Source organism: Vigna umbellata, chromosome 5 (genome assembly GCF_029865625.1).
Source record: "Vigna umbellata cultivar VRB3 chromosome 5, Vumbellata_1.0, whole genome shotgun sequence".
Classification (NCBI taxonomy): Eukaryota; Viridiplantae; Streptophyta; class Magnoliopsida; order Fabales; family Fabaceae; genus Vigna; species Vigna umbellata.
In genome coordinates, this window is record NC_142169.1 from 57,869,545 (window position 1) to 57,897,234 (window position 27,690).

General features: G+C 34.1%; 1 protein-coding gene across 6 annotated transcripts; it reads left to right on the plus strand.

Annotated features, from left to right (window-relative positions):
- Window positions 1–10,312: 10,312 nt before the first annotated feature.
- LOC124824290 (uncharacterized) lies at window positions 10,313–22,709 on the plus strand. Of its 6 annotated transcripts, none has more exons than XR_007027708.2 (7): window positions 10,313–11,141; window positions 12,216–12,430; window positions 12,877–12,980; window positions 13,127–13,193; window positions 13,289–13,370; window positions 21,775–21,935; window positions 22,485–22,709. XR_007027708.2 is itself a non-coding variant. In XM_088115559.1 (6 exons), exons 1-5 carry the CDS (start codon window positions 10,367–10,369, stop codon window positions 13,325–13,327), a joined length of 1,419 nt encoding a protein of 472 aa, XP_087971685.1. In that variant the 5' UTR covers window positions 10,313–10,366; the 3' UTR covers window positions 13,328–13,370; window positions 14,046–14,412. The 6 variants fall into 6 exon arrangements, 3 of the variants coding, with proteins under 3 accessions (XP_087971685.1, XP_087971684.1, XP_047152659.1); XR_007027707.2 differs by having other exon boundaries at window positions 10,314–11,141; window positions 11,997–12,430; window positions 21,756–21,935; XR_007027706.2 differs by having other exon boundaries at window positions 10,314–11,141; window positions 11,997–12,430.
- The last annotated feature ends 4,981 nt before the right edge of the window (window positions 22,710–27,690 follow it).

The following is a 27,690-nucleotide window of genomic DNA, read 5'->3' on the forward strand; positions in this document are numbered from 1 at the left end:
TTTTCTCCACCTTGAGACAAAATGGGTTTAGTTGCACCAGCATAAAATGGAAGTTTATTTGTTAAAACAAAAACTTAAATTATTAAAGACATTAGTGAGAGAAAAGTCATGACGTTAAATAATGATGTTTATATCGTTGACATAGTAAAATAACGTGCACGTGAAAATTATAACTAAAACACAATATGGTCTAATATTTGTTAATAAAATATTTTGTATATTTTAATTCGAGCTTTTCAAATACTGTAACATAAATAAAAGTAAACTTACGAGACAAAGGGATAAATATCTCGACACACAGGTTGATCAATCTTGCAGGTTCTATTATGACTTTTTTTTTAACATTAAGATATGTCAAATATTCTACTTACGGATATTAGATAATCAAATATTGTATTAGCTATAATTTGGATATTATTATAATTTGTGCAGATTTGTGCACCTGTCATTCCTTTAATAAATAAGAATTGTAGGATCTTTGTTGTATATATGGTACTACTCTTTGACATAAAATAATACATCAGAATTATTCTTTAAACCTTTTAATATGGTATTAAGAGTCAAAAACTGATATCCTCTACAATATAGGAATCAATGCTTCTTTTTTTTTCATGGAATATTTCTGATGACTCCTTCCGATAAAAATCAATCGAAAAAACATGATTCTGGAACTTCCGCGGCTTCTAAGAGTTATATTTTTACTACTACCGAATTTGTGACCAAGTTAGGTATATCTAACTTTGCCCTTAATCTTTCTATTGTTACTAAGGATAGTGATTGGATAATTGATTCAATGTTGATCATATGACTTATGATCCTCATACATTTACTAATTTTTCCTCTAATTGTTCTAAAACTTTTATTATTAATGTCAATAGGGTCTCATGTCCTATTGAAGGTATAAGTAATGTATCCCTCTCACCCTCCTTATCGATTCCTGATGTTTTAATTGCCTTGTTTTGCCCAATTTGTCTTTTTCAGAACATCCATTTCAAGGAGAAAATTGTTAGTGGTAGAGAGAGTGAAGGATAGTATTATTTTGAAAATTTCTCACAACAAACTCATAAAAGAGGGTTGGCTTGTCTTGCGAATGATCACATACAAGATAAAAACAAAAAGGAAATTTGGTTATGGCATAAATTGTTGGGACATCCCTCTTTTGGTTGTTTTAAAAAAATATTTCCACCATTATTTCATAAATGCAGTATTTCTGATTTTTTTTGTGAAACTTATGTTATGACAAAAAAAATCATCATGTTGTGTTTCTTTTAAGCAATAACAAAACTGATTTTCCCTTTTCATTAATTCACACATATGTTTGGGGCCCTGCCTCATAATCACATAATAGAAAAAATGGTTTATCAGTTTTGTTGATGATTATATTCAGGTAACCTGAGTATAGTTGCTTAAACATAAAAGTGATGTGTGTGATGTGGTTCGTTTCTTCTATCATCTGATCGTTACACAATTTAACACATCTATTAAGGTCATTCGATCAGACAATGGAGATGAATATTTTAAGACTGAATTAATAGAGTTCATGAACTCTAAAGGCATCTTGCATCAAACTACATGTCCTTATTCACCACAACAAAATAGAGTGGCTGAGAGGAAAAATAGACATATATTAGAGGTAACAAGATCACTTTTGATAGATGGTAATGTCCCATCTCATTTATGGGATGAAGTTGTGAGCTCTGCTGTTTATTTAATTAATCAAACCCCTTATAGTGTGCTTAACTTTCAAAGGCCTTTCGATGTGTTGTCTGATCATTGTATCATTTCTCTCATAGTTTATTTACCACCTCATATTTTTGGATGTGTTATATATGTTTACTTACACCCACAAACGTACAAAGCTTGAAGAGCGAGCGATCAAATGAGTTTTTGTTGGATATGGATCAACTAAAAAATGTTATCATACTTACCATCCACCATAAAAGAAATTTTATATTTCTATAGATGTCACATTTACTGGCATGAATTCTTTTATGTTGATTCTCCACTTGAGGGAGGCAATGAAAGTGAAGTGCATAATCAGGATGTTAGTATGTTTGATATCTCATATATAAAGTTATATTGTGAAGATAAATTATCGTATGAGGATCATTCTGTAGGAAGTGAGCCAATCCTAAATATGGACACTTCTTTTCTAGATAATACAGTGTCTTCTGATCATAACCAATTGGTTCAATCTTCTCCACAGGTTCAGTTTGACTCTTCAGAGGTACCTTCTGATCCTATCTCTGATAATACTAATTTAGATGAAATTGATCATGGAATTGATTCTTGTTTGCGTGAGACCACCAACACATCAAACACTGAGTCTACTATTATTCAATATAATCTTCCACCTCGTTCTAATTATGCTCAACCTCTAGTTAAATATGAACCAAACCTCCAAGCCAAAGTTAAATATCTCATTAGTAAATATGTGTCATCTCAGGTTATCCCAGTCATATGCATCATTTGTATCTCAATTATCTTCAATTTCTATTCCTAGTAATATACATAAAGCTTTGGCAAATCCTAGATGGACCAAAGCAATGGTTGAGGAGATGACAACTTTAGAAAAAAAACAACACTTGGGATCTTGTGTCCTTACCAAGAAGGAAGAAAATTGTGGACTTCAAATGGATATTTACAATTAAGTATAAAGCTTATGGACTATTGAGAGGTATAAAGCACAACTTGTGGCTAAATGTTACACTCAGTCTTATGGTGTAGACTACCAAAAGACGTTTGCACAGGTAGACAAGTTCAACACTGTGAGAATACTTTTGTCGCTAGCTGCAAACCAAGATTGGCCTCTTCTACAATGTGATGTGAAAAATGCTTTCCTACATGGAGAAATTTCAGAAGAAATTTATATGGATTCTTCACCAAGCATGACAGATTCAATTGGAATGAAGGTTTGCAAATTAATCTCTATATGGACTAAAACAATCCCAAAGAGCATGGTTTGGAAAGTTTACCAAGTCTATAAAGGTTTTTGACTATAGAGCAAGTAACTTTGATCACACCTTATTTTTTAAGAGAAGAAAAAGAAAAATTATACCTTTGATTATATATGTAGATGACATGATTGTTACAGTAAATAACAAGATGAGATTTCTAGTTTACAATAATACATTACATTTGAATTTGAGATGAAACAACTTGGAAACCTCAAATATTTTTTGGGTATTGAAGTAGCTAGATCAAAACATGGTATTTTCCTACGCCAAAAAAAAGTATACTATTGACTTACTATCGGAAACTGGACTATTTGAAGTAAACCAGTTGATACATCAATTGAATAAAATCATAAATTCTTTCAATGCTCAAATTCAACGAGCATTGACAGAGGAAGATACCAAAGGTTGGTAGGAAAATTAATTTATTTGTGTCATACATGTCTAGATATCACCTATGCAGTGAATGTTGTTAGTCAATTTATGCATGAACCACGAAAGCTTCATATGGATGCTGTTGAGAGGATTTTGAGATATTTGAAGTTTGCTCCTAGAAAAGGAATTTTGTTCTCAAATCATGGAAATTTAAAGGTAGAAAGGTACACTGATGTAGATTGGGCAGGTTCAAAAGATGATACAAGATTTATCTCTAGATACTTTATTTTTGTAGGAGGGAACTTGTAATTTGGAGAAGTAAAAAATACCTTTAGTAGCAAGACCTAGTGCTGAAGCAGAATTCAGAGGCATGACACTAGGTGTATGTGAACTTTTTGTGGATTAAAAATGTGTTGTCAGATTTGAGCTTTAAACCAAACGAAGCTATGAGTTTGTACTGTGACAATACTTCCGCTATAGCAATTGCTCACAATTCTGTGCAACATGATAAAACAAAGCATGTGGAGATTGATAGACATTTCATTAAGAAAAGCTTGAAGCTGAAATAATTTCATTTCCTTTTGTAAGATCAGAATTACAGTTGGTTGATGTTCTCACCAAAGAAATGTCAAGAGAATTGTTTAATGAGTCTCTATTCAAGTTGGAAATGTGTGATATCCATACACCAACTTGAGTAGGCTATTAAGATATGCCAAATATTCTATTAATGCACTAGTGCAAAATTGATCTTTAACGTCACCTCATAGACGTCCGTCCACCATAACCCCAACGTAAATAATTGACCGGTGGCATAAATGTAAATAATGGAGTGTGGAGACGTCCGTCCTAGACGGGGCCGGACGTCTATAATACAGTAGACGTCCGACCCCTCTAACGGACGTTCATAAGCCTGACGGGAGAGTTGAAGATTCAGCCTTTTGAACGTCCGTCCTGGAGGGGGCCGGACGTCTATATATAGTAAACGTCCGGCACCTCAAGGACGGACGTTCAAGAGACTGACAGGTTCAACTACTCTCTCAGTCTCTTGAACGTCCGTCCTGGAGGGGGACAGACGTTTAATATATATAGACGTCCGTCCCCCTCCAGGACGGACGTTCAAGAGGCTGACAGAGTAGTTGAACCAGTCAGCCCCTTGAACGTCCGTCTTGGAGGGGGACGGACGTTTAATATATATAGACGTCCGTCCCCCTCCAAGACGGACGTTCAAGAGACTGATGGATTGAACTACTGTCAGTCTCTTGAACGTCCGTCCTGGAGGGGGACGGACGTCTACTATATTATAAACGTCTGCCCCCGCCACAACGGACGTTCAAAAGACGTTTAAAATAAGGACTTACTAACCAAAACGCGAACCCGCGAGGAGTTATGTGAACCCGTGAGAGTTCCCTCTGCGCCTTGCATTTCCAGGTTGGTTTTTATCTGTTTTGGACCATTTAATCTTACTTTTTTTCCGATTAAATTGTTCAGTGATGAAATATCTTTCATTTGGACCGATTAAAAGTCGTTTTCTGTGCATTTTTGTGCAGTTTGTAGCGTGTTCTTGGGCGGCGTTTTTGGCCTACGTTTTAGGTCGTTTACTCCTCCATCTCCCTCCATTTTCATTTCGAATCTGCTCTTCAGACGTGTTGCAGTGCACAAACAAACGTCCAAACCCTGTAATCCTAAATAACCCGTAAATAACCCTAAATAACCCGTCTAATAAAGCCCTTTCTGTAGTAGTGTATAGACGTCCGAGAGGTTCACAGCGGACGTCTATATAGACGTCCGGCCTGACACAACGGACGTCTACATAGACGTCACCCGCAAAGACGTCGGTCGAACGTCGGACGTCAAAAAGCCTAAAGAACGGACGTCTATAGCCCTTTCTGCACTAGTGACGGATGTTAGACAATCAAATATTGTGTTAGTTATAATTTATATATTATTATAAGTTATGCAGAATTGTGCATCTGTCATTCTTTTAACAGATGAAAAATTATAAAATTCACTTTGTTAGTGATTTTATTGGAAAAAGCATTCAAAACGTTGAGCTTCATCAAACGGTCAATCATGGTCGAGTTGACCTTTGAGAATAGGCTGATGGTTTGAGCCAAACTTGATATAGGCATCAAGATATTTTTGTAAAGGTTTAATTGCTTTGTTTGTCCCTAGTTTGAGGTGCAGTGTGTCAAGTTTGTCCATCATTTTAAAAAAGTTTCAATTTCGTTCAAACGTGGTTTAAAAGTTTCAATTTCGTCCAAACGTGGTAAAATTTGCCTCAATCGAGTCCCTTTCGTTAAATACAAACTAACGGGGTTAACTTTTTTTTCTCTTTCTTCTGTTTTTTGTGCAACACAACTCTTTGTGAGTACTTTCTCCTATGCACCGCTGGATAAAGTGATACAAAATAAGTGAATAATTGTTCCTATACTTTTAATGATATTTTAAAATTAAGTATATAATAAATGGAAAGACTTAAATCTCACGCTCTAACAAAACTCATCTCTCTCTCGCTCTAACAAATCTCATAGTCATTTTCATCACTTTTTCTTTCTGATTTCGATCAAGAACAAATACTTTATATTATTTTTTTTATTTGATTTTAAATCCAACCCTGATTCATCAACTTCAAACTCGAAGTACTGGGTGAACCAACCAATCATTGGCTTTCTCATCATCATTCATCTCGTTAAAAAAATATTAAATTAAAATTAAAAGTAACCATGAACATTCTATTATAATTAAACTTTAATTAAAAATTATTAATTTTGATATAATTAAATTTTTTTATTCTTATTTAACTTTAGGATGGTTACTATTTTACATAACAAATGAAATAGTATAAAACAAAAAACAACAATATATAAGTGTTTATTTATAAATTATTTTTCAAATATAATAAAATAAAATTGTATGATAAAACATCAGTTGAAATGAATTTTTTCTTTTAAAAAACAATTTAAAAATATTGTATCACAAAATATAACAAAATATATTTTTCTTCAAAAGGAATTTTAATTCTAAATAAAGGTATATAAATATATAAAATACGTTAATATTATTTTAACTAATAATCTTATTTTGATTATTTAACTTTAAAAGAACTTAAATAGAATTCGTTAATAGTGATGAAGATTATTTGTTAAGGGTTTTATCTGTAGAAATATATGGCTACAATTTTTTTTGGTCATCACGTAGATGTTAGATTGTGTATTTTCCTTCGTATTTATAATATAATCTAATAAATTCAATTCAATTTTAAATTACTTTATAATAAAATAATTAGTAAGAGACCTAGAAAATAGAGTATTAGAATACATAGGTGTATTAAAATAATGAGACAGATTATTTTACTTTAAAATAATCTTATAATATAAATAGAATTTTTATAAACATGTCTTACTATTCTAAGAACACTTCATCTCTCTAGAACACTATTCCTCAAAATTCTCTAACATCTCTCTAGGATTTCTCTCATTTGAGTTGTCTGTTCGACGATCAGGAGGTGCCTAGGCGATCCTGGCGTCGAGGGCTACGATCTTGACCGATCAGTTTCTTGTTCTTCAGCTGGTAAGTCGTTTTCCCTTTTCTTCCGCACATTTTGGGGCTGTGAGCATGCAACAGATTCTTGTTGCATGTGCTTGGTACTCTTTCTCTTCAATTCTTAACTCAATTAGTTTTAAAGTTGAATTTCTATCACCAATTGGTGAGTTGTAGGTTTCTGTTGAGTTTCCTTGTTGTGCAAGGCATTGTCGGAGTAACTCTGTGAGCTGGGCTATGCATCTCTAAGGTAAGGGGAGCTAGATATTTTCTTAAATTATTGGTATGACATGTGTGTATGTTAAATTCTGGGTGGCTCTACTGTTTGAAGCATAATTTATATGTTTGAAGTCATTTGAATTGCATGTATTGAATTATTGGACTGTGAATTTGTAAAATAGTGTTTGTGAACTGATTTGGATGAATTAAAGGGCTGTAATTGAACATGTTGGAGGTACTTCTAGTGAGCAATCTGTTAGGATATTAATTAGATAGAAGACATAGGGAATTATGCATGTTTTGAGTCTTTTAGAGGAAGTGGAGTAGTGAATTTGAGAGTTAAGAGTTATGGACTCAATTAGACTGTTGGGACAACTTAAGTAAGTCAATTGCGACTAGTTAGAATCATCAAAGTGGTTAAAAACAGGTTCAAAATGGTAGATTAGAATTTAGGTCCCTAAGTTGGTGATTTTGGTGTTTTAGAATATGAATTGGTTCATAATCAACTTAGATTGATGTTAGGAAGGTTTAGAATCACTTAGTCAAGTCTACTTAAGTTTATACAACAATCTAGGGGTGTTAGAAGTTGGAAAAAATGTTTAGAATCGGTAAGTTGTGGTTGAGTTGCATAATTCTGCAGAATTTCGTTCTACAGATTATGCAGACTCGCTATGCGAATAGATTCACATAGTGAGTCACCTTGGCGAGATGCTCTCTGCCAAGGCATTCGCACAACGAATGGATGCGTTGTGCGAATGGACTGAGAGGGTTGCTCTTTGTTTGATGATCCGCGTAGATCAGGTCGCTATGCGACTGGTTGGGGTCTGGGACTTTTATCAATTTTATTCGAACAACGAATGGGTTTCGCTCTACGAGTGTTTTAGGAGCCTAAGCCACTGTCTGAGGCTCTCGCATAACAAGTTGGGACGCTATGCGAGGGGTTTGAGGTCTGATACAAGTCGCAGTTTATTCGCATAGCGAGTTTAACCACTATGCGAATGGTTTTGAGGAGTTGGTCTCTGTTTGAGGATTTGCACAGCGAGCTGGGTCGCTGTGCGAGAAGCCTCTAGTTTTGCTCTGCGAATGTGTGCGTTGTGCAAATGGTACAGGTTAGTTCACTCTTTTCTTTTGGACTTAAGTTGTTTTAAATGAACCATTAAGTGCCTTATGAAGTATGTTGAAGTTGTATTATGTTATATCATTGGTGATTGTTGTAAGTTTTGTTTCAAAGTGAAAGTTGGTGATTTCAAAATGTAAAGTTTAAAGTATGGTTAATGGACGTAATTCCATGATCCTCAAGGAGAGGATACATGGTGGTGCCCTATGTTGTGATTCAAAGTGGAATTTCTTGTTGAGATTCAAGTAAGTTTAGAATGAATGTAGGAGCTTAGTCTTGGGGGTTATCCTGAAACTCCAATGGTCTTTCATTCTCAAGTAGAGAGGATTGATCCATGTCGTGAGGAGTAGTAGGAGGTCCTAGTCTTGGATGCTTCCAGTATGATCCAAGGTGAGTGATAACAGACTAACCTCGTGAGTGTGGTAGGGTGAAACTCATTGACAATGACTTTGCAAAGCAGTAGAAGCCACCACGAGTGCACGACCCGCCATAGCTCGGTAATCATTCTAAGTCCGGACAGTCAAAGTCAGTATGGTGTCATGTGTGAAGAGTTTATGTGATGTGAATGAATAGTATGATTGTATGAAGCTTAGTAAATTAGTATATGATTAATCTTTGTTTAAACTAGCTTACCCTGTTGTGTGCTTGTGTTTTGTATGTATTAGTGTTTCTTTCTCTGCAATGATCATCCTTTGGATGTGAGCAGCGAAAGAAGAGGTATCCCTAGAGCAAACATTGGATGGAGGTGATGTTGCATAATAGATAACTTAGTTTTAGATCTAGTATATAGTTTTGCTATCCTATTGTACAAAAAGTTTTAAATTTATAGTTGTTTTTGGATGACTGTAAAGGTAATACTTTTTATTCTAGCTGGATAACTGTTTTATATTATCATGTATGTGATGCTTCTCTTTATAGTTTATACTATAATATTGGGATGTTACAACTGTAGTGCAAGTTTTAAAACACCTTTAATTATCATAAAATAATTAATCTCTAAAATATTGTTTTAATAATTAAATAAATCTAAATTATAAGCAAAATGGATCATGCAATTTTATATATAAACTTAGAAAACAAGTAGTATATATTTATATAATATTAAAAGAAAAATCACCATTGCAATGATATTACCAAATTGTCAATAAATTGAATATGAATAAATGGGTCAATTGAGATGAATTAATAGAATTTTCTTTATGTATGTCTGTCATGAAGGTCAAAGTAGATTGAATATGGTCTCAATCACCAAAAAGTCTTTCATGAAAGTCAAAGTAGATTGAATATGATTGAGAATTATGATTTCACAAGTAAGTTTTAGCAATTTTTTACTTATTTTATATCACTTTACTCAGAGGTGCAAAGAAGAGTACTGACAAAGAACTGTGTTGTACAGAAAAGCAGAGAAGAAAGAAAAAAAAGTTAAACCCATTAGGTTATATTTAACGGAAGAGACTTGATTGATGCAAATTTTACTATGTTTGGATGAAATTGAAATTTTTAAATCACATTTAAATGAAATTAAATTTTTTTAAAAAGGTGGATGAACTTGACACAATGCATCACATGAACAAATAAAATAATTAAACCTGAAGAAGTTAATAAAAAAAGCCAAGATTCTGGTCTAGATCTTTTGCAAATCTTTTACTATTAATTTTGTAATTTTTATTATCTTTATAATCTTTTTATTATCTTTATAATCTTTTTATTTTTAGTTTTTATACTTGTAATTGAAATATTATTTGAATTGGGGGAATTGAAACAGTTTATAACTGATTTTAATTTTTACACTCAATTTTTTACTGAAATATAACAACAAATTCTAACATTTGTATCAAAATCTACCTTTCCTTCCAATAATTCTCTCTTACATATGACAAAACACCTACACATACTCTAAAAATACCAATGTTACTTCAATTTAAAAATACCAATGCGTACACATAATTGATAAAATAATTATGATAAAAATTCAATTAAAATTATATAAATTCATAAAAATTCTAAATTTAGTTAAGTTTATTAAACAAATAAAAGAATAAAAATTACTGGTAGAAAAATTAAGAATATTAAAATTATAATTAAAAAAACTATCTTTTATCTGTTCCTCTGCAAATCCCAGTTCGATAAGCGCAAATTCGCCAACACTGAAATCGGAAAAATGGACACGGACATTTCCCGGTGGGTGATGGAGTTCCTCCTCCGCAGTTCCGTCCCCGATTCCCTAATCCAAAAAGCCCTAATCGTCCTTCCTCTCTCCGGGGCCGACTCCCGCCTCAAGAAGACCCTTCTTCTTCGCACTCTCCGCACCCTCCTCCTCCAGGCCTCCCTCTCCGAAACTGCGCTCCAAATCTTCGAACACCTCGAAGAACTCGATGGTGACTCCACCTCCGTCGCGCTCCGCCGCGCGTACCTGGCCGTTGCCGTCGAGTGCACTGTCAAGTACCTCGCCGCCGCCCCCGATGACCCCGAGGGGGTGTTTTCTGGCGCCGTGAAGCGGATTTGGCGCGGCCGCGTGGCGGCACTGGAGGCGCGCCGGAGCGGGCTGGTGTCTGGCGAGCTGGCGCAGTGGCGGGACGACGTGGAGGCAGCGGTTGGAGATTCTAGGGCTTGCGAGAGGCTGGCGGATTTCAATAGCAGGAGGGAGGCGATGAAAGAGGTGAGGGCGTATTTGAAGGAAGCGTGGGAATCGATGGGTCCTTCGTTCTTGGAATCGGTTGCGGCGATGTCGAAGGGTTTAACCAAGGAGAAAGAGGATTTTGTTATTAGTGGTGACAGGTGTGATAATGATCAAGATAATGGAAATAACGGTGATCATGGCTGCATGGAGGGTGTGGCAATGCATGATGAGAATCAGACCAAACAACAATTGGAAGAGAAAATTGAGGCGAATCAGGAAGTGGGTGGATGTGACTTGCCACTTCAGGGAGATAAAGGTACCTTTCTTAACGACTGTGAGATTTGATTCTTGAATTTCAAATTTTTTCTTTTAGTGTGAACTTTTTGTTACTTGCAACGCAAATTATCTTTGTTTTTGGGTGTTACACTCAGTAGTGCTTGTTTAAGTTGTGGTAGTTAATGGAAGTGGTGGAAGCTTAATTTGTTCACAACTTAGTTGTCGGGTTTTGTGAGGCATGTTTTGAGTTTGCACTACGTGTTTTGTCCAGGTTTCTATGTTTTCGCTTGCAACGTTTTTTAAATATATGTTTTTTTTAATTACTGAGTTTATGTATATGAATATTTTATCTAGTACCTTAGAATTTTTAATCAAGGTGTGCGTGCCTCTGCATGCAACAGTGTTTGTCTGTGGAAAGAAGTGTGAGTTTGGATACTAAATGATTCCCTGCATCATGGATGCGATTTAGAAATGGGACGTGGATGTGATTTTTCACTATTAGTTCTAGCTTTTGTGTTTTTCACAACTTGAATGTGAATTTTTTGGATGTGGAACATTTTCCTAAACATGTTATTAGTTGCTTCGTGTATACAACACGAAAGCAAAGATGTGGGTGCAAAACGTTTTATAATAATGCTGTGTATTTGCTGTTGCCTTTACTAGTGTTGTTATCGTCAAGTGGAACCAGTTAGTATTTTTTTTCCTCACTTTGGACCCACTCAATAAAAAATCCTGTCAAATTAAAATTGGCTTCAACTTTGGAAAGATATATGTTAAAATTGGTCATTCATTATTTGGAATTAACTCCAACAATGAAGTCACAACACTGTTCGATAAATGCTATTCTTTCTACTGTTTCACTGTTATTTACACTTTACATTTGTTTTCCCAATAGTAATTCAAAAGCGGAATCTTCGGGTTAAACACAAACACTCTGCACTTCGTGCATGTCATAGGGGAGTTAAAATAAATTATTCAGAGGAAGGACGGAGCAAACATGATTCTGTTCCTAGTTCTGAAGTAAAAGAAGTTAGAGAATCCCTTAAATCAAGTTCTTACGATTTAAGAGCATTGGTCAAGGATCCTCTTCCTGATGCATTGCATTTATCTGAAGCTGTAAGATCGAAATTGGCTACAAGTGATACAAATATTGAGCCACCTATTGAAAAGCAGAGTCCAGATGTAGATTTACCAGATCCAGATGTTTGCCAGACTATTGTACTTTTTCAGCCTAATGATGCCAATATTGGGAAGAAGTCTTCTGTTTATTGTAGTGATTTACATCAGCCCAACTTAATGGAACGAAACAGAAGTGCCCAGACATCTGAGGTAATCATGTTTGTTATTGTCTGTTTTAATCTAGGGGCAGATTCCTTTAATGTTGTATTGTTAGCCAGTGTCTATTTTTGATGTAAAGAATGCGTCGAGGTAACTTCTTTCATGGATTAATGCTTGCTATCTCTTGGAGTAAGCTTTCCTGCAAGGATTACCATCTCCCCGTGCTTTTTTCTTGTGGTTTGACAAGTTCTAAACAATTGCAATACAATGAAACTGGTGTAACAGCAACTGTGATCATGATGTATAAACCACACTTAAAACCTTGCTACCACTTGATCCAGTGGCCTGTGGATCCCCAAAGATGATGTTGATCATTAAGATGGTTTATAGTCCTTTTTTGATGGATTCTTTTTCTTGCTGTTGATACTTTGTATTTGGTTGCCATTTTGTTTTTGATTTTTGCATTGGCATATAACTTAGGTCCTTTTATTTACCAGTGGGATGATTCAATAGACAACTCGCCACAAGCAAGACAGCCTAAGAGGAGGAAAAGGAGATGGAGTTCTTTGGAAGAGGAGACACTAAGGGCCGGTGTAAAAATGTATGCACTTGTTCTAAACTAGTCAAACCATAAATTTTCCTGGTGAACTGTGATATATTAGTTATAAGTACAATGGAAAGCTAATAAATTTGTAATAGTTTTGTGCCTTGAGATTTCATGTTCTCATTCACCATTTTTTTATACAGGTTTGGAGAAGGAAACTGGGCAACAATAAAAAGTTTTTACAGTAACATATTTGACAACAGAAGTGGAGTAAGCAATATCTTCCCCAAAATGCTTTGCTGTGTTTCTTCCTGGAAGTATACCTGTAATATCAAACTGATTTTGGAAAAACAATTATTTTTGAGGTTGATCTGAAGGACAAGTGGAGAAATATGATACGATGACCCAAATGTGCTACTTGAACATTCATGTCTATATCTTGTGGAGGTATTTTTCCCGGCATTTTTTCGTTAATTTTTTTTTCTATTAACTCGGGTTGATATACAAATTGATACGTCTAGTTTCTTTTATTACTTGATTCCTTCTGTTTCATCAATACTGAATTAAGTCAATGTAGTATTCATAAGAGCCAACGAAGGATTCTTGAATATTAGGATCTAGCTACTCAAGCTTAACTAAGGTTTGGGATTGTCCTCTAAGTGGTATGACCAAATTATAATGTATAAGTAGGTGCAAACTTCATTTTACGAGTCAGTTTTATTAGGTTGAGTTAGATTTAGTCTATTTTTGAAGATGATATCATAGCTTATCTTAGAGAAGTTTGTTGGACTTATCATATCACTTGGTATTAGACCACCCACAAATATCCTGTAACATGGTCGAAAATTTCAATTTTTGGTGAGAGAATGTGTTGGAGATTCCATATCATATATATATATATATATATATATATATATATATATATATATATATATAAACAAAATTATAGTATGTAATTGACTGTAATTCTCATTTTACTAGCTAGTTTTTTAAGGGTGGGTTAGGTTTAAAGTTCACTTTCAAATATAAGTAATTTGGTCTCACTCCGAAATGAGTTGGGTTGCATGACCCTGGTTTGGAAAACTCCTAATCTGCTTCATTTTATCATGTGAACTGAGCTAGAAGAAATGCATAGTAGTTCCTGATCTTCCTTACTTGGATTGCCATGAATGGTTTCTTTAGTAGCACAATGGCTCCCATGCGAGGAGGAAGAGGCAAAGTGGCTCCCATGCGAAGAGGAAGAGGCAAAGTGGCTCCCATGCGAAAAGGAAGAGGCAGAGGCAGTGCCCTCAGAAAACGAAGAGGCAGCAACACACACTAGAGAAGACAACCCTAATTTGTCTTTTCTTTCTTATAGTCTTTTGGCCAAACATTTATCTGCCCAATTTTTTTTTCCATTTAACAAAGGAGTTGGGTCATACAACACAACTCAATCTAACCATTATAACATTAACCTAATATACCCATCTATACAACCACTCTTTTTGAATATTGTTATTATTAATTACATGTTTATATGTCTTATATGTTCCATTTTTTAAATGCTTTTGAATCTTACTATTGACGATACGAAATATAAGCTCTTTGATACATAATTTGTATTGGGGTTCAATTGCCATGATTGCAACAACTATAATCTCCTAAATGTTGGACATGACAACATGGGCACACACACGTACTCATATGTATATTGAATATCATTGTGAATTATTTAAATTTTCAATCAAGGTTCATATATTAAAAATCATATATAAGAAAGTTAGTCTAGTATAACAATATGAATACAAAAATGGATCTAATCCATCCATCTAAAATCCAAAAAGTGAAAAAAAGATGCATCCCATTTAAGACATTCCACCCCTTTGTTGATCATCATCATTGAAAAAGACATCCTCTAGCTTCATCGTAAGACAAATTTAATGGAGAAGGGGAAACTCTAAAGTGGCAAGGGTGTGGTGGAGCCGCAAAAGATCATTTTTTAAATTCAACACTTTAGTACAGTGTTTGAATTGTGTCATACATGCCTCAATGTCGGACACTAGAACATGTTACTGAACAAGCTATGCCCTTGCTTCATAGTTTGGTGCCTCAATGGGCAAAGGCCGTGAGCCTATGTTGAGGTATGGTTTGGCTTAGATGGAGGTGTTCTTGGTTGATCAAGGATAGTGTAGAGTGTTGAGGATATGATCCTCAAAGAAGAGGACAAGAATAGAACAAGAAGATGAATAAAAGCTCAAAGAAAGAAGGACAAAAAATGGTAAAATGTTACCAAAATATTGGCTAGTTTTTGAAACTAACATGGATGGTTGAGCTTTGAATCAACCTTACGCCTCTCCTGTGGAGTTAAGCAAGAAAGAGGATTTCCACTTGAAAACTCCAGTCAAGATGAGAACTTTCTAAAGAAGAATGAAGACTCTCTTTGACAAAATCTCTCTAGATTTCAGATTTATAGAAGTTATGCAAAAATATGACCTATGCTCTCCTTATATAGAAGGAGGGTTGTGTGGAAGGAGTGGTCAATTATTCTCCTTCCCACCCTTATGTCCAAATAAACCTGAATACTAAACTACTAAAGGATTAGCCAAGCACACCATACGTTATCTTAGTATCCAAACAAATATCTATTAAGTGAAAATCTTGTTTCTATTATCTTGCTAAGTGTGAAGATTTTCTTCTCATCCTCATCCCACTTCTTGTCAACATTTTTCCAAGATCTTAAACTTAATTTATCATATCCAGTCACATCAATGGTTCTGTTTTTTTCCCTATTGAATTCTTCCCGTGTAATTTCGCTGAAAGATAGTATTTGTTTGGTGCATCCCTTTGTCCCTAAAAGTGAAGGATTCAAGGTGATTAACAATATTCTGTAAATTGGGTATTAAGGTTTATGGTGGATTCAGTCATTGTTGAGGACTGTGGCTTCTTGGGGGTTGGATCATGGTTTAGTGAGTGATAGACCAATCAGAATTTACAGAAACATTCAAGACAGGTTCTTGAATGACTTTTATTAAGAACCAAACTGTTCTGTCAATGTGACAGGATTACAACAATGTTCCTCCAACACAAAGGTCTTTCGAGAGGACCTTAACTCTCCACAAATTCCTTTTCCTCCAAAATTCCTAAAACTGCTAACAACAACCTAAACACAAACTATATATACTAGTCTGTTACAACCTGTTATAGCTACAGGAAGTTATAACTACCTCCTTTATTTATTTCTTCTAGTATAGACTTTCCCATTGAACCTATCAATACCGTGCCTTTGAAGTTTCACCTTGTCCTCTAGGTGAAAGTCTGGAATTTCTTTGATGATAGCAGCAGAAGACTCCCAACTGTTCTCAATCTCCAGAAGCTTTTGCCATTTGGGTAGCACTTCTAATTCACATGTAGAATTAATGCATCTATCTTGCAACTTTTCTGGAATGACTTTCAGCATATGTTCTTCAGATAGCATTGGGGGTAAGGGTTGAAAGGAAATGTCTTTAATTGCTGGCTTGAGCAAGGAAACATGAAAGACTGAATGAAAGCAAATGTGTTCTGGTAAGAGCAACTTGTAGGCTACTTGGACAGTGCGTTCCACCACCTGATAAGGACCATAATTGTGAGGACTTAATTTTTCATTAGGTTTCCTTGCTAAGGATTTGAATATGTATGGTTGGATCTTAAGAAAACCCCAATCTCCTTCCTTATAAACCACATCCCTCTTTTGATTGTTGGCTTGAAGCCTATTCTGGTCTTGTGCTTTTCACAAGTTATCTTTTAATGCTTTTAAAATCACATCTCGTTCTTCTTGCATCTGATATACGCATTCCACCTTGGATGGAATGGTTGTCTTTCAAAACTAAAGAGGGATCACGTCCATATAGAGCCTTGAATGGTGTTATCTGAGAAGAGGCACTGTAGTTGGCATTGAACCAAAATTCAGCCCAAGGTAATGACGTGGGCCAATGCTTGGGTTGAGTTCCTGTCATGAACCTTAAGTATGTTTTCAGACAACGATTGACAACTTCAGTTTGCTCATCCGGAGTGATAAGCAGTGCTGTACTTCAACTTAGTCCCAGCTTGTTTAAAAATTTCCTTCTAAAACTGGCTGAGGAATAATTGGTCTCGGTTTGAAACTATGGAGGAAGGAAACCCATGAAATTTAACCACTTCATTCACAAAAATCTGAGCCACATCTTGAGCTTAATTGGGATGAGATAAAGCAAAGAAGTGAACATATTTAGTAAGTCTGTCTACTAGCACAAAAATGGTATCTTTTCCTTTTGCTCTAGGCAGCCCCCCTACGAAGTCCATGGAGATGTCAGACCATACTTGAGTAGGAACTGGTAATGGTTGCAATAAGCCAGCTGGAGCCAAGATTTCAGTTTTTTTTTTCTTCTCTGGCACGTTGGAAATTGCATCACAAAAGCCTTTATGTCATTTCTCATGCCCTTCCAATATAGGACTCCCACAACCCTTTTGAGAGTGTGAAAATAACCACTGTGACCCCTAAAGGTGACTCATGGAGCTCCTGAAGAATGATGGGAACTCTAGACTAGTGTTTAGGCAATACTAGTTTACTTTGATAATAGAGCCTCCCTTTTTCAATTCATAGTTGGCATGAGCTTGAGGATTTATCATCAAGTCTTGAATAATAGCACTCAACTTAGTATCCTTTTGCATCTCCCCATCCCAGTCTTCTCAATCTTGTGGTTGCAAAAACAGAGATATTGCTAAAATAAGCATGTTTGGAAAGCGCATCAACCACTACATTCTCTTTCCCAGGTCTGTATCGAATTTCAAAGTAGAAGCCAATTAATTTCTAAGCCCATTTGAACTCTTCTTCTGTCAAGTTTCTGGGCAGTCAAAAACTTTAAAAACTCTTTTGATCAGTAACTATAATGAAATGTGATCTCAGCAAATAATGCTTCCATTTTTACCACAATCATCAATTCTCTTTCATATACTGATTTGTTTCGGGCCCTCTCTGATAGTGCTTAACTCCAAAAGGCAAAAGGCCTGTTGTCTTGGAGTAAAACAACACCCAATCCCTTACTAGAGGTATCAGTCTCAATAACAAAGGGTTTTGAAAATTTTGGAACAACTAAGGTTGCTAAACGTGCTACTGCAGATTTAAGGATTTCAAAAACGTTGTGAGTTTCAGCATTCCAATCGAACCCATCTTTCTTCAACAGTTGGGTCAAGTGTTTGGCTATTTTGCCATAATCTTGTACAAACCGTCTATAATACCCCGTGAGGCCCAAGAAAAATCCACATTGTTTCGATTTTCTTGGGATCAGCAGAAATCCCTGCGCACCTAAAGTGACATGCCCAAATATTCATTGCTATTTTGGCCAAAGCTGCACTTCTTTTTATTGACTTTCAATTGGTACTCAATCAACTTCTGTGAAACTTGTGACAGATGCTGCTCTAAAGAGGGGCTGTAAATCAAAATATCATTGAAAAACTCCAACACAAATTTCCGAGAAAAGGGCATGACCAAAAATTCATAGTGGGCCTCATGCGTTCAAAAAGCTGTCTTCTCAATATCTTCTTCCTTCATACGAATCTGGTGATATCCGGATTTAGAGAAGATAGCTGCTCCAGCCAATTCATCCAACAACTCATCTATGACTGGAATAGGAAATTTTGTTGGAATGGTTAGCTTGTTAAGGGCCCTATAGTTCACACAAAATCTCCACCCACCAATTTTTCCTTCACTGGAATAAGGACTGATACTACGAATAATTCCTGCTTTCGGCATCTCACTAATCAATTTCTCAATTTCATTTTTTAGTTGGTGTGAGTATTTGCAAGGTCAATGATTAGGAATGGAAGCCCCTTCTATAAGATAAATTGTATGGTCTTGCTGCCTTTTCGGAGGTAACCCTTCCAAATCCTGGAAAACCTTAGTATGACCTCTCAACACCTCTTCCACTTCGCTTGGTACTGTCATCAACCTTTCTGCTGTGTCTTCTTTTACACATCAACCAAAAAACCTGTATCACCCTTTTTCAATTCAGTGATCAACCTTTTAAAAGAAGTTGCAGTAGTAGAGAGAGCTGGATCTCCCATCACTGTTATTTGATTATTCCCTCCGCCTAGCTTTAGTTTGCCAAAATCTGCCTTCACTTCACCCAAGCTGGCTAATCCCAAAACAACATCTGCCCCTCCAATATCAAAGATGAAGAATTCTTGGCGAATATGCAGCCCTTGAATTTCTAACACAATCTGTACATTTTCCTTTACATTTCAGCCTTCTTCCATCTCCAACTTCTACCACAGTTGCTACTGGTTTTAACCCACATCTTCCCATTAATTCTTGCGAAAGAAAATTATGGGAAGCTTCACAATCCAGCATAACAATCACCTTCTCTTCCCCTATGTGTCGCCAAACTTTCCATGATTTCTTGGTAGTCAAACCAGCCAAAGTAAACATGGACAGTTGTAAAATTTTCTGACCTGCATTGCCCTCCAGCAATTCCTACATATCTCCCAATAAGCCATCTGTGTCTACTCCCTGTTCTTCAGTAACTAATAGCATGTGAAATTATTTATTGCGGCAGACATGGTTTGGACCAAACTTCTTATCACATCTGAAACACGACCCTTTCTTAATCTTGTCTGGCATTTCTTCATCAGTTAAGCATCTAAAGGACGACCCTCTGTTTTGCTGAGAACCTTGATTCCTCCCGACCAAATTGTTCATTCCTCCTACTTTTTTTCCTTTTTCCATAGCACCACTTGATGATTTCCTTCTCACGCAAAAGTCCTAGTCATCCAATTGGATTTGGATACTGTCACAACCGTATTATCGATAGAACCCTTTTCTTTGGATAAAACTTTAATTTTATCTTCAACCATTTGGGCTGTCATCATCAGGTCATCCAAATTTGAAGGTTTATACAGCTTAACTTTCGCATTGATCTCATCCTTTAACCCATTCAAGAATATCCCAATGAGATAATCTTGATTCATTCCTTTTAGCAATCTGCATAATGCTTGAATTGTTCGACATAATCTTCTACATTTCCTGTTTGTTTCAACGCCAACAAAACTTCAAAAGGATTTCTCAACATATTTGGCTGAAAACGTTGTACCACTGCCATCTTGAAAGATTCCCAAGTAGGATATGGGTAGCAAGATTCCCACCACCGAAACCAATTTAAAGCTTTTCCCTCCAAGGCCACCATCACTGTTTGCATTCTTTCAACTTCGGAGACTTCTTGCCAATGGAAATATCTGTCCAATCTATTAGTCCAGCCAAAAGCATCTTCCCCTGCAAAGATTGGTATATCCAGTTTGCGCCACCTTGAACCTCCATTTACTTTGCTGTCTTGATCATTTTCAACATTCTTTTCGGCCAACAAGTCAGTATTATTAGACCCAGAAGTGGAATTGCAGGTGATCTTTTCCACCATTCCCGATAATCCACTGATAAGATTCTCCATTCTTTGAAGACGTTCCAGGTGCTCATTTTCTACTTTTAGTCTGTCGTGTCTATCTTCTTGAATCATGCATTCCAGACTTTCGAATTTGGAGTCCATTCTGGTGTTAACTATACGCGTTCAACACAGCTACCACAGGGCCAAGAAGGAAGCTTTGAATACTAGTTGATAGACCAACCAGAATTTACAGAATCATTCAAGACAGGTTCTTGAATGACTTTTATTGAGAACCAAACTGTTCTGTCAATGTGACAGGATTACAACAATGTTCCTCCAACAGAAAAGGTCTTTAGAGAGGACCTTAACTCTCCACAAATTCCTTTTCCTCCAAAACTTCTAAAACTGCTGACAACAACCTAAACACAGACTATATATACTAGTCTGTTACAACCTGTTATAGATACAGGAGGTTATTACTACCTCCTTTATTTATTTCTTCTAGTATAAACTTTCCCAGTGAACCTATCTGTGAGTTTCTGAGAGATAGCTGAGAGGTGGTGAGACTTGAGATGTGAAAACAGAGAGGGGGGCAAGGGCAAGAGATGAAGCCAATGCTTAATGTGCTGAGATTAAGAGTAGCAGCAGAGAATGAGTTATCAGACGGTGCATAGTTGCCAGCATAGACAGCACACCCGAGATGGAGACATTACCTTTCTCACTGAACACACACTCTAAACAAATTTGGAATTGGTTTAGCTTTTTGAAAACATGTGACAAATTTCTAAATACCCCCCTCATTAAAAGTTTACCATTCATCATCTCAAGCTATTATATTTCAATTTGTATCACGTATATGTATTCGATATTTTAGGACACTTTATCTATACTTGTAGATAAATTATCTAATCTACAAACACTCATATTTTTATAGTGACAATAGTTTAGAATTTTTTATTTTGACAATGTCTAATTAATATGATTTTAATTTGGATTTACACAATTCCAATTATATATTTATTATATTTTAAGAATTTTTTTTACATTTTTCAATAGCATAAGTCACGTACTGTATCTTGTTATTTTCAAAATAAGCATATTGCTGTATTGGATAGGCATCCTATTCGATACACTTAGCTTAGCCCTGGGTCCCAAGCATGGTGCTGCCATCATGCCATACTTCCACGACAACACTGTTGCTAAGCAGCAATACTATGCAACTCTGATATTTACTGGCAACATATAAATTGGAACATTAAACCTTGCTAAATATGATGGAAATTATAATATCGGGAGTTGGTAAAATGCGTTCTAAATTGATATCTTGTTTTATGATTCTTGATCATTGAGTATATTTTTTTCTTGCTCTTTGCTTCTCTTCTTCCTGGCTCATACTTCTGGTCTTTTAGTTGGAGGATCAAGTTGGTCTATGAGGTAAACAACATTACAATATTCTTATCTGCAGGACTTTGTAATACTTTCAGGTAATGACAATTTTGATAGCAGCTTCACGCTGTGCGATCAAGTTTTATTAAAACACCATCAAATAGTACAGTTAGTGAGGACCAACTGGTATCCAAAGCCCATGCACGGATCTTTCAAACACATCATTCTTCCGTGTCTGCTTTCAACTGCTCAGCTGAAGGTTAGATTTGAAAGTGCAGTTTTTGACGACGATGGCATAAATATATCTGAAAGTTTTATGGTTGTCAGCTGTTTTAAAATAGATTCTAATGTATAAGTAAAGTAAGGTTTCTTGTCATGGTGTACAGCATATAATGAACTCCGCCTTCTTAAAATCTCAACAAAATTTTAATTTCATGTTTCTAATTTTGAAACAAAGAAATAGAAGAATAGAAATCTCAATACTGTGGTTCCATATTTTTATATCTTCGTGAAAAATCAACTGTGGTCGATTTGCCACACCGTTCCATGTGTGTCTGCCCTTGACAATAGTGACAACCATAGAGAATATGTAATTATATAGGCAACCAGAGTCTTGCATTCGATTTGGCAGCTACTGTGTAGAGTTTTCCCATACAAATTGGTGCATTATACAGAACAAAGGAACTTGGTAATGTTGTTCAAAACTTGATGAACAAATTGCAAAAGCATTTTGACACATTGGAGAGAAGAAATGTTGTAGCTTTATTACACGAAAAAGTATACTATTAACTTGGGGTCTACATTTCAGGTTCCCATTCTGGTAGTGCGAAAGATCAAGTCAATTTCGAGGTCTGAATTGTACTAGTTATGGTGTTTAAGTTTTAATCAGTATTTGCAATTATAGTCCCTTTTAACGGCTACAAGTATGATATTGATAGCCATGTAAATTTATAATCCAACTCATGTTTTCTCTAGTAAGAACTTACAGATGTGGTACATCAACTTTAATTGTTGTCTTGTTTTTTCTTATTTCCTTTCCTTTTGTGTTTTTTCAACTTCGGCTGGTGACTGGGCCGCAAAACTAGCTAGATTTTCATCAGCTTAATTTTTTATATTAGGGGGATTGAATGATTGATTAGTGGACGAATTTATACAAATAGACTGGTAAATTAATTTTGAAGATTTTCAGTTACTTGATCTAAAGGTATTTTACTTATGACAATATCATAAAGGCTAATAAATAGTACACGATATTGTCAGTGCATTCGTATTAAAATCAATAACTAATAAAGAAAATATTGGGACACTTTTATATCTAAAACTTTATAATTTACTTCATCCGAGAGTGAAAGGTTTAAACCATTCATGAAAATATCCAGAGTTCATTATATAGACTTGTTATTTGTTATTGAAAAATTCGGTTTAAATAGGATGATTGAAAAATTAAAAAAAAAGTCATTTGATTTTTTTTGAAGAAAATAAAAGTAACTTAAATTATGTTATTTTATTATATATAAACTTATTATTAATAAATATTAATGTATATTATTAAAATCTTAATTTAAGTATGATAAAATATCAATTGAAGTTTTATATTTGTTTTATTGGCGGGTTTGATTGAAAATTTGTTCCAGAAACTTTATTCTGAAAACATTTTATATTAAAAAATTATTCTAGAAATTGTTACATTCTTAATTCTTTTAGATAGAGCTTTTATAAGATATATCTAACTATTTTATTATTAATTTAGTTTATTATTATAAAAGTTAATATCTTTATAATAAGAAAGACTTTTTCTCTTCCTTATTTTTTTACTAGATTTTTTACTGTAAGGTTACTTCCTCCACCACTATTATAGGTTGTCTACCTCCTCATTTCAATTTTGTCTTACATTTAAAAGTTTTTTCTCATCGTAAATTAAGATTCACTAAACAATGCAGTTCACTTTTCTCTTTCAATGATTTATTTTATTCTTTAACAATTTTTTATACATAAAAAATATTACAAAAATTATTAAATTATGTAAAATTTACACAAGTAACATTTACAATGTTCATAAATTAAAATCAACAGAAAAAATTAATAAACAAAAAACAAAAAAATTGAAAGAGTTGAAACGCGAAAACTTGAACGGATGTGAAAAATCCGTTTAGCCTTCAAGGATCTTGAGAAATGAAGTTTCCACATCCGTTCAAGCATTCGCGTTTCTCTTCTTCTTACACAACACACCAGATACATCTATTTACAGAGCACATATACAAAAAGAAGGAAGCTTTAATCACAAAAATGTATAAGAGAAGAATAAACGAAAAGAAAGAGGGAGGGGTGGGGGCTGCAAAATTAAGGTTTTAAAAAAGATAAATAAAGTTAAATAGTAAAAGTTCAAAAAATGTAACTTAAAATATTTTTGGAATAAGAAAAAATCTGAGGTGTAGGGAGCAATTGGGGTGGTGGAGGGAGTAACTCTCTTTGAAAATTGAAAAATATCATAGGACTTCTAATGTTGAGGCCTATGATTTTGTTCTATTAAACATAGTATTGGTTTGTATGTGAGAGGATTTATGTTACATGTGTAGTTTTGAAAGCATTGATTAATCGATATTCAATTAGGATTATTAGGATATCATCATATTGTTGATTTGTTTATTCTTTGTGCAAATTTTGTTTATCTTAGTTATTAGGAGTGCTTAGTGTCAAAAAACATTTGTAGTTCTCTTTAAGAGAAATTGGTTATTTAAAATTTGTTATCTTTTGTATAAAATTGTGATGTAACTAAGTGAATTTAATGTGGATTTGAATGGTTGGATATTGAGTTGTGCTAAATTGTTTGTGTTATGTGAGATGCATATGTGAAAGCATATATTGTTGACATTTTGGTTTTAAGGATTGATGAATTTAACTTTTTTGATTTCAAGTGGTATATTTGACAAGTTGATTTTTTATTACAAATTTTGACAAGAAAAGAAAAAACACCATTTAAGACCTAGAGGAGTAGAATTGTTATTCACTCAAACTATGTTATAACTTTGATGGGTGAAATCTTGTTGTAATAATGATTTGGAATTAAAGATTGATAACTTTGTTTTAATTGGTATTTGAGTACGTGTTTGTCCTTTTAGAATTGGGATTTGGTTATTAATAGGAACTTCTCTATGAAACATTTAATTGATTTGATTCGACATTTCATGAACTAAGAAATTGATACATCAAAACATTATGAAGTTTATTAAGTGGGAAATAACTCTAAAAGAGTTTGTTGCTTAATTAAAACTTAGAGGAAAGTTTTTGCTTCTATTATACCGTCAAACGTAGTTGTAGTGTTGTTTGGTGAAACTTAGACAATGACCAGTAACTTAAGGGTGTTGGGTGCCACTTCTAGATTGTCGAACATACTTAAATTAGTGAGTCCTAGGAATTTGTAGCGTCAGGCGTCACTTTTCCCATGTCGGGCGCTGCTCTGTTTCCTATTCTGTGTCACATTAGGAAAATTGGGATTCCCACTTCGTTAAACATTGGATTAAGCTGAAATTTTGACAGTTAGTCCTAGACACATGATTCTTCACTTTGATCATTGGGATATTTGATTAGACGTTTATGGATAGAGTGATGCCTCTCGCAGTTTTGATATATTTAATGAAAACGTGGCAATTGAATGTTATGCAAATGTAATAAAAAAATGAATATTAGCATGTAAATTGAAATAAATAGTAGGTGATTTATGTTATGGGATGAGTTTAGATTGAGGAACATTACCTAGGTATGATATGTTGTGATGATTTAAGATGTATATGAAAATACAATGAATCAGTTGTGTGATATGTTGATCTTTTATTGTGAATGTACTTACTATCTTTTATATGATTTGCTATTTTCTTGTGATTGTACTTACTATCTTAGTAAGGTTTATTGTGAATTACATGTATACGTGAATGAATGTTCAAATGTTGAATGAGATGAAAATGTGGTATTGTGAAGTGATAAATTTGCAATGACTTTCAAGAAAGAAAACATTTTATTACGGTGTTAGGTATATTTGAGTATGAGTTTTGCAAGGAGATTATCCAAACTCTGCTAGGTATCCCAACTCACATATAGTAGGATATTTAGTCGTGAGAGTCAATGGAGGTTTCCTATGACGAGAAATGGTAGGGAATGGACCCTTTATGGTTAACATAGGCAAACTAACCTTGTCATTAGGAATGCAGATAGAGTCATGGCTTGATAAGCTAAAATGATATTGATATTTTGATGATAGGGTTGATGATAGGGTAGAATCTCTGAGTCCAACTCTATGTACAAAAATTCTTCTACAAGTAGTTGTTGTAGTTTATCTAAATAATGGTTTATGATTGAATGAAGTTAGTGTATGCGAGTAATTACTTGTTTTAATAATGTTGAACGATTTATGTGTCTTTCCTCTTTAAATATACTAGCTTACCTTTGTTTTTTTGTGTTTATTGTGGTTTATCAACGTGCAATGATAGTATGTTATATGTGAACAAAGGATAATACAGGAGAGTTGAGAAGCAATAGATGATGCTTATGTATATAATTTGTGTATTGTATAGATCCCCTTAGTTTATCAAAATTTGTTTATTTTTAAGAAGTTTAAGTTAAGTTTTTTTCATGGAGGATTTGTAAATACATTTTTGTATTAATTTTGGTTTATGCTTGTTATCAACTATGTAATGCTTTAAATTAGTAAGTTGAATCCTACTAAATTTGGGATGTTACATTTTGTGCACCGGAGCAAATCAAATCTTAAAAGATATGTGAGAAATGAATGTTATGTTTCTGTTGTGTGTTTGTTTTAGCGAATGTTTATGAGTTCAGAGTAGTCCATCCTTAGAGGTTACATGTTTGTTATGCTATCTTGGAAAATTATAAGTGTCTATGTTTAGATATTAGATTTGGTTTATGAAACTAAAATTTTTAAGAAAGAAATAATCTTGATGGATTACATGTTTGTTATGCTACCTTGGAAAAGTATAAGTGTCTATGTTTAGATATTAGATTTGGTTTATGAATCTAAAAGTTTTAAGAAAGAAATAATCTTGATGGAGTGGTGAGGATGCACATTCATCTCCACATCAAAAATACTTTTTTCTTCTTAATTCTCAAAGTATGGGAAGAAAGTGGTAAACATAAAGGTAATTGATAGAATATTTATTTAAGAGAATGTGTTGTTAGAGGGAAAGAGAAAACTATAGTTTGAGTTTTTGGTTTCAATACAGGACATGTTTTCGTTTCTATGATTTGTGTGTAGAGTTCAATAATAATAAAGGAATGCAAATTCAAGATTAACTTGATCTACTTACCTTTACAAGAATTGGAAAAGGTTTTTGAGACAAGATTTTGTCTCATATATAATGTTGTATGTTGTATATTAGTTGAGAAAATTGGGTTATGATTGAGTTGAGAAAATTGGAGACTAAAGATGATACACTTTAGATAAAACTATAAAATTATAATAAGATTAAAAAATCTAAAAATTATAAACTTATACAATTATGAAATTAAAAAATTACAAATTACAAAATTATTAATTATAAAATTATGGCATTAACAAATTATAAAACTATAAAATTATGAATTAAAATTATAAAATCATAAAATTAAAAATAATAAAGTAGTACAATAATATATTATGACAAGTAAATAAGGTGTTAGGACAATATTTAACAATCACTTGACTTAGTTAACAGAAAAATTTAAAGACTTAATTAAAAAATATAAATTTAATACTTAATAGATAAAAAATTTATTAAAGATTCAATTAAACATTTCCAAATTTATCATGACATAAAACTTAAATGAACTATAAAATTGAGAACTCATATAAAAATAAAATATCATTATAGATTAAAATAAGAAAAAAAAACTTTGTTAATATCTTAATATTGGTAGGAGATATCCGATTTAACACAACCAAAAATTCTTTATTTTTCACAAATATGATTAACACACGCAACTTGTACTTTGAAGTTTTATGAGATATTTTTGAATTGTCAAAC

Coding starts and splice junctions, on each gene's coding strand:
- LOC124824290 (XM_088115559.1), top strand. CDS start 10,367: ATGGACACGGACATTTCCCGGTGGGTGATGGAGTTCCTCCTCCGCAGT. Junction 12,981..13,126: donor CTAAGGGCCGGTGTAAAAAT/GTATGCACTTGT, acceptor TTTTTTATACAG/GTTTGGAGAAGGAAACTGGG. Junction 13,194..13,288: donor TATTTGACAACAGAAGTGGA/GTAAGCAATATC, acceptor ATTATTTTTGAG/GTTGATCTGAAGGACAAGTG.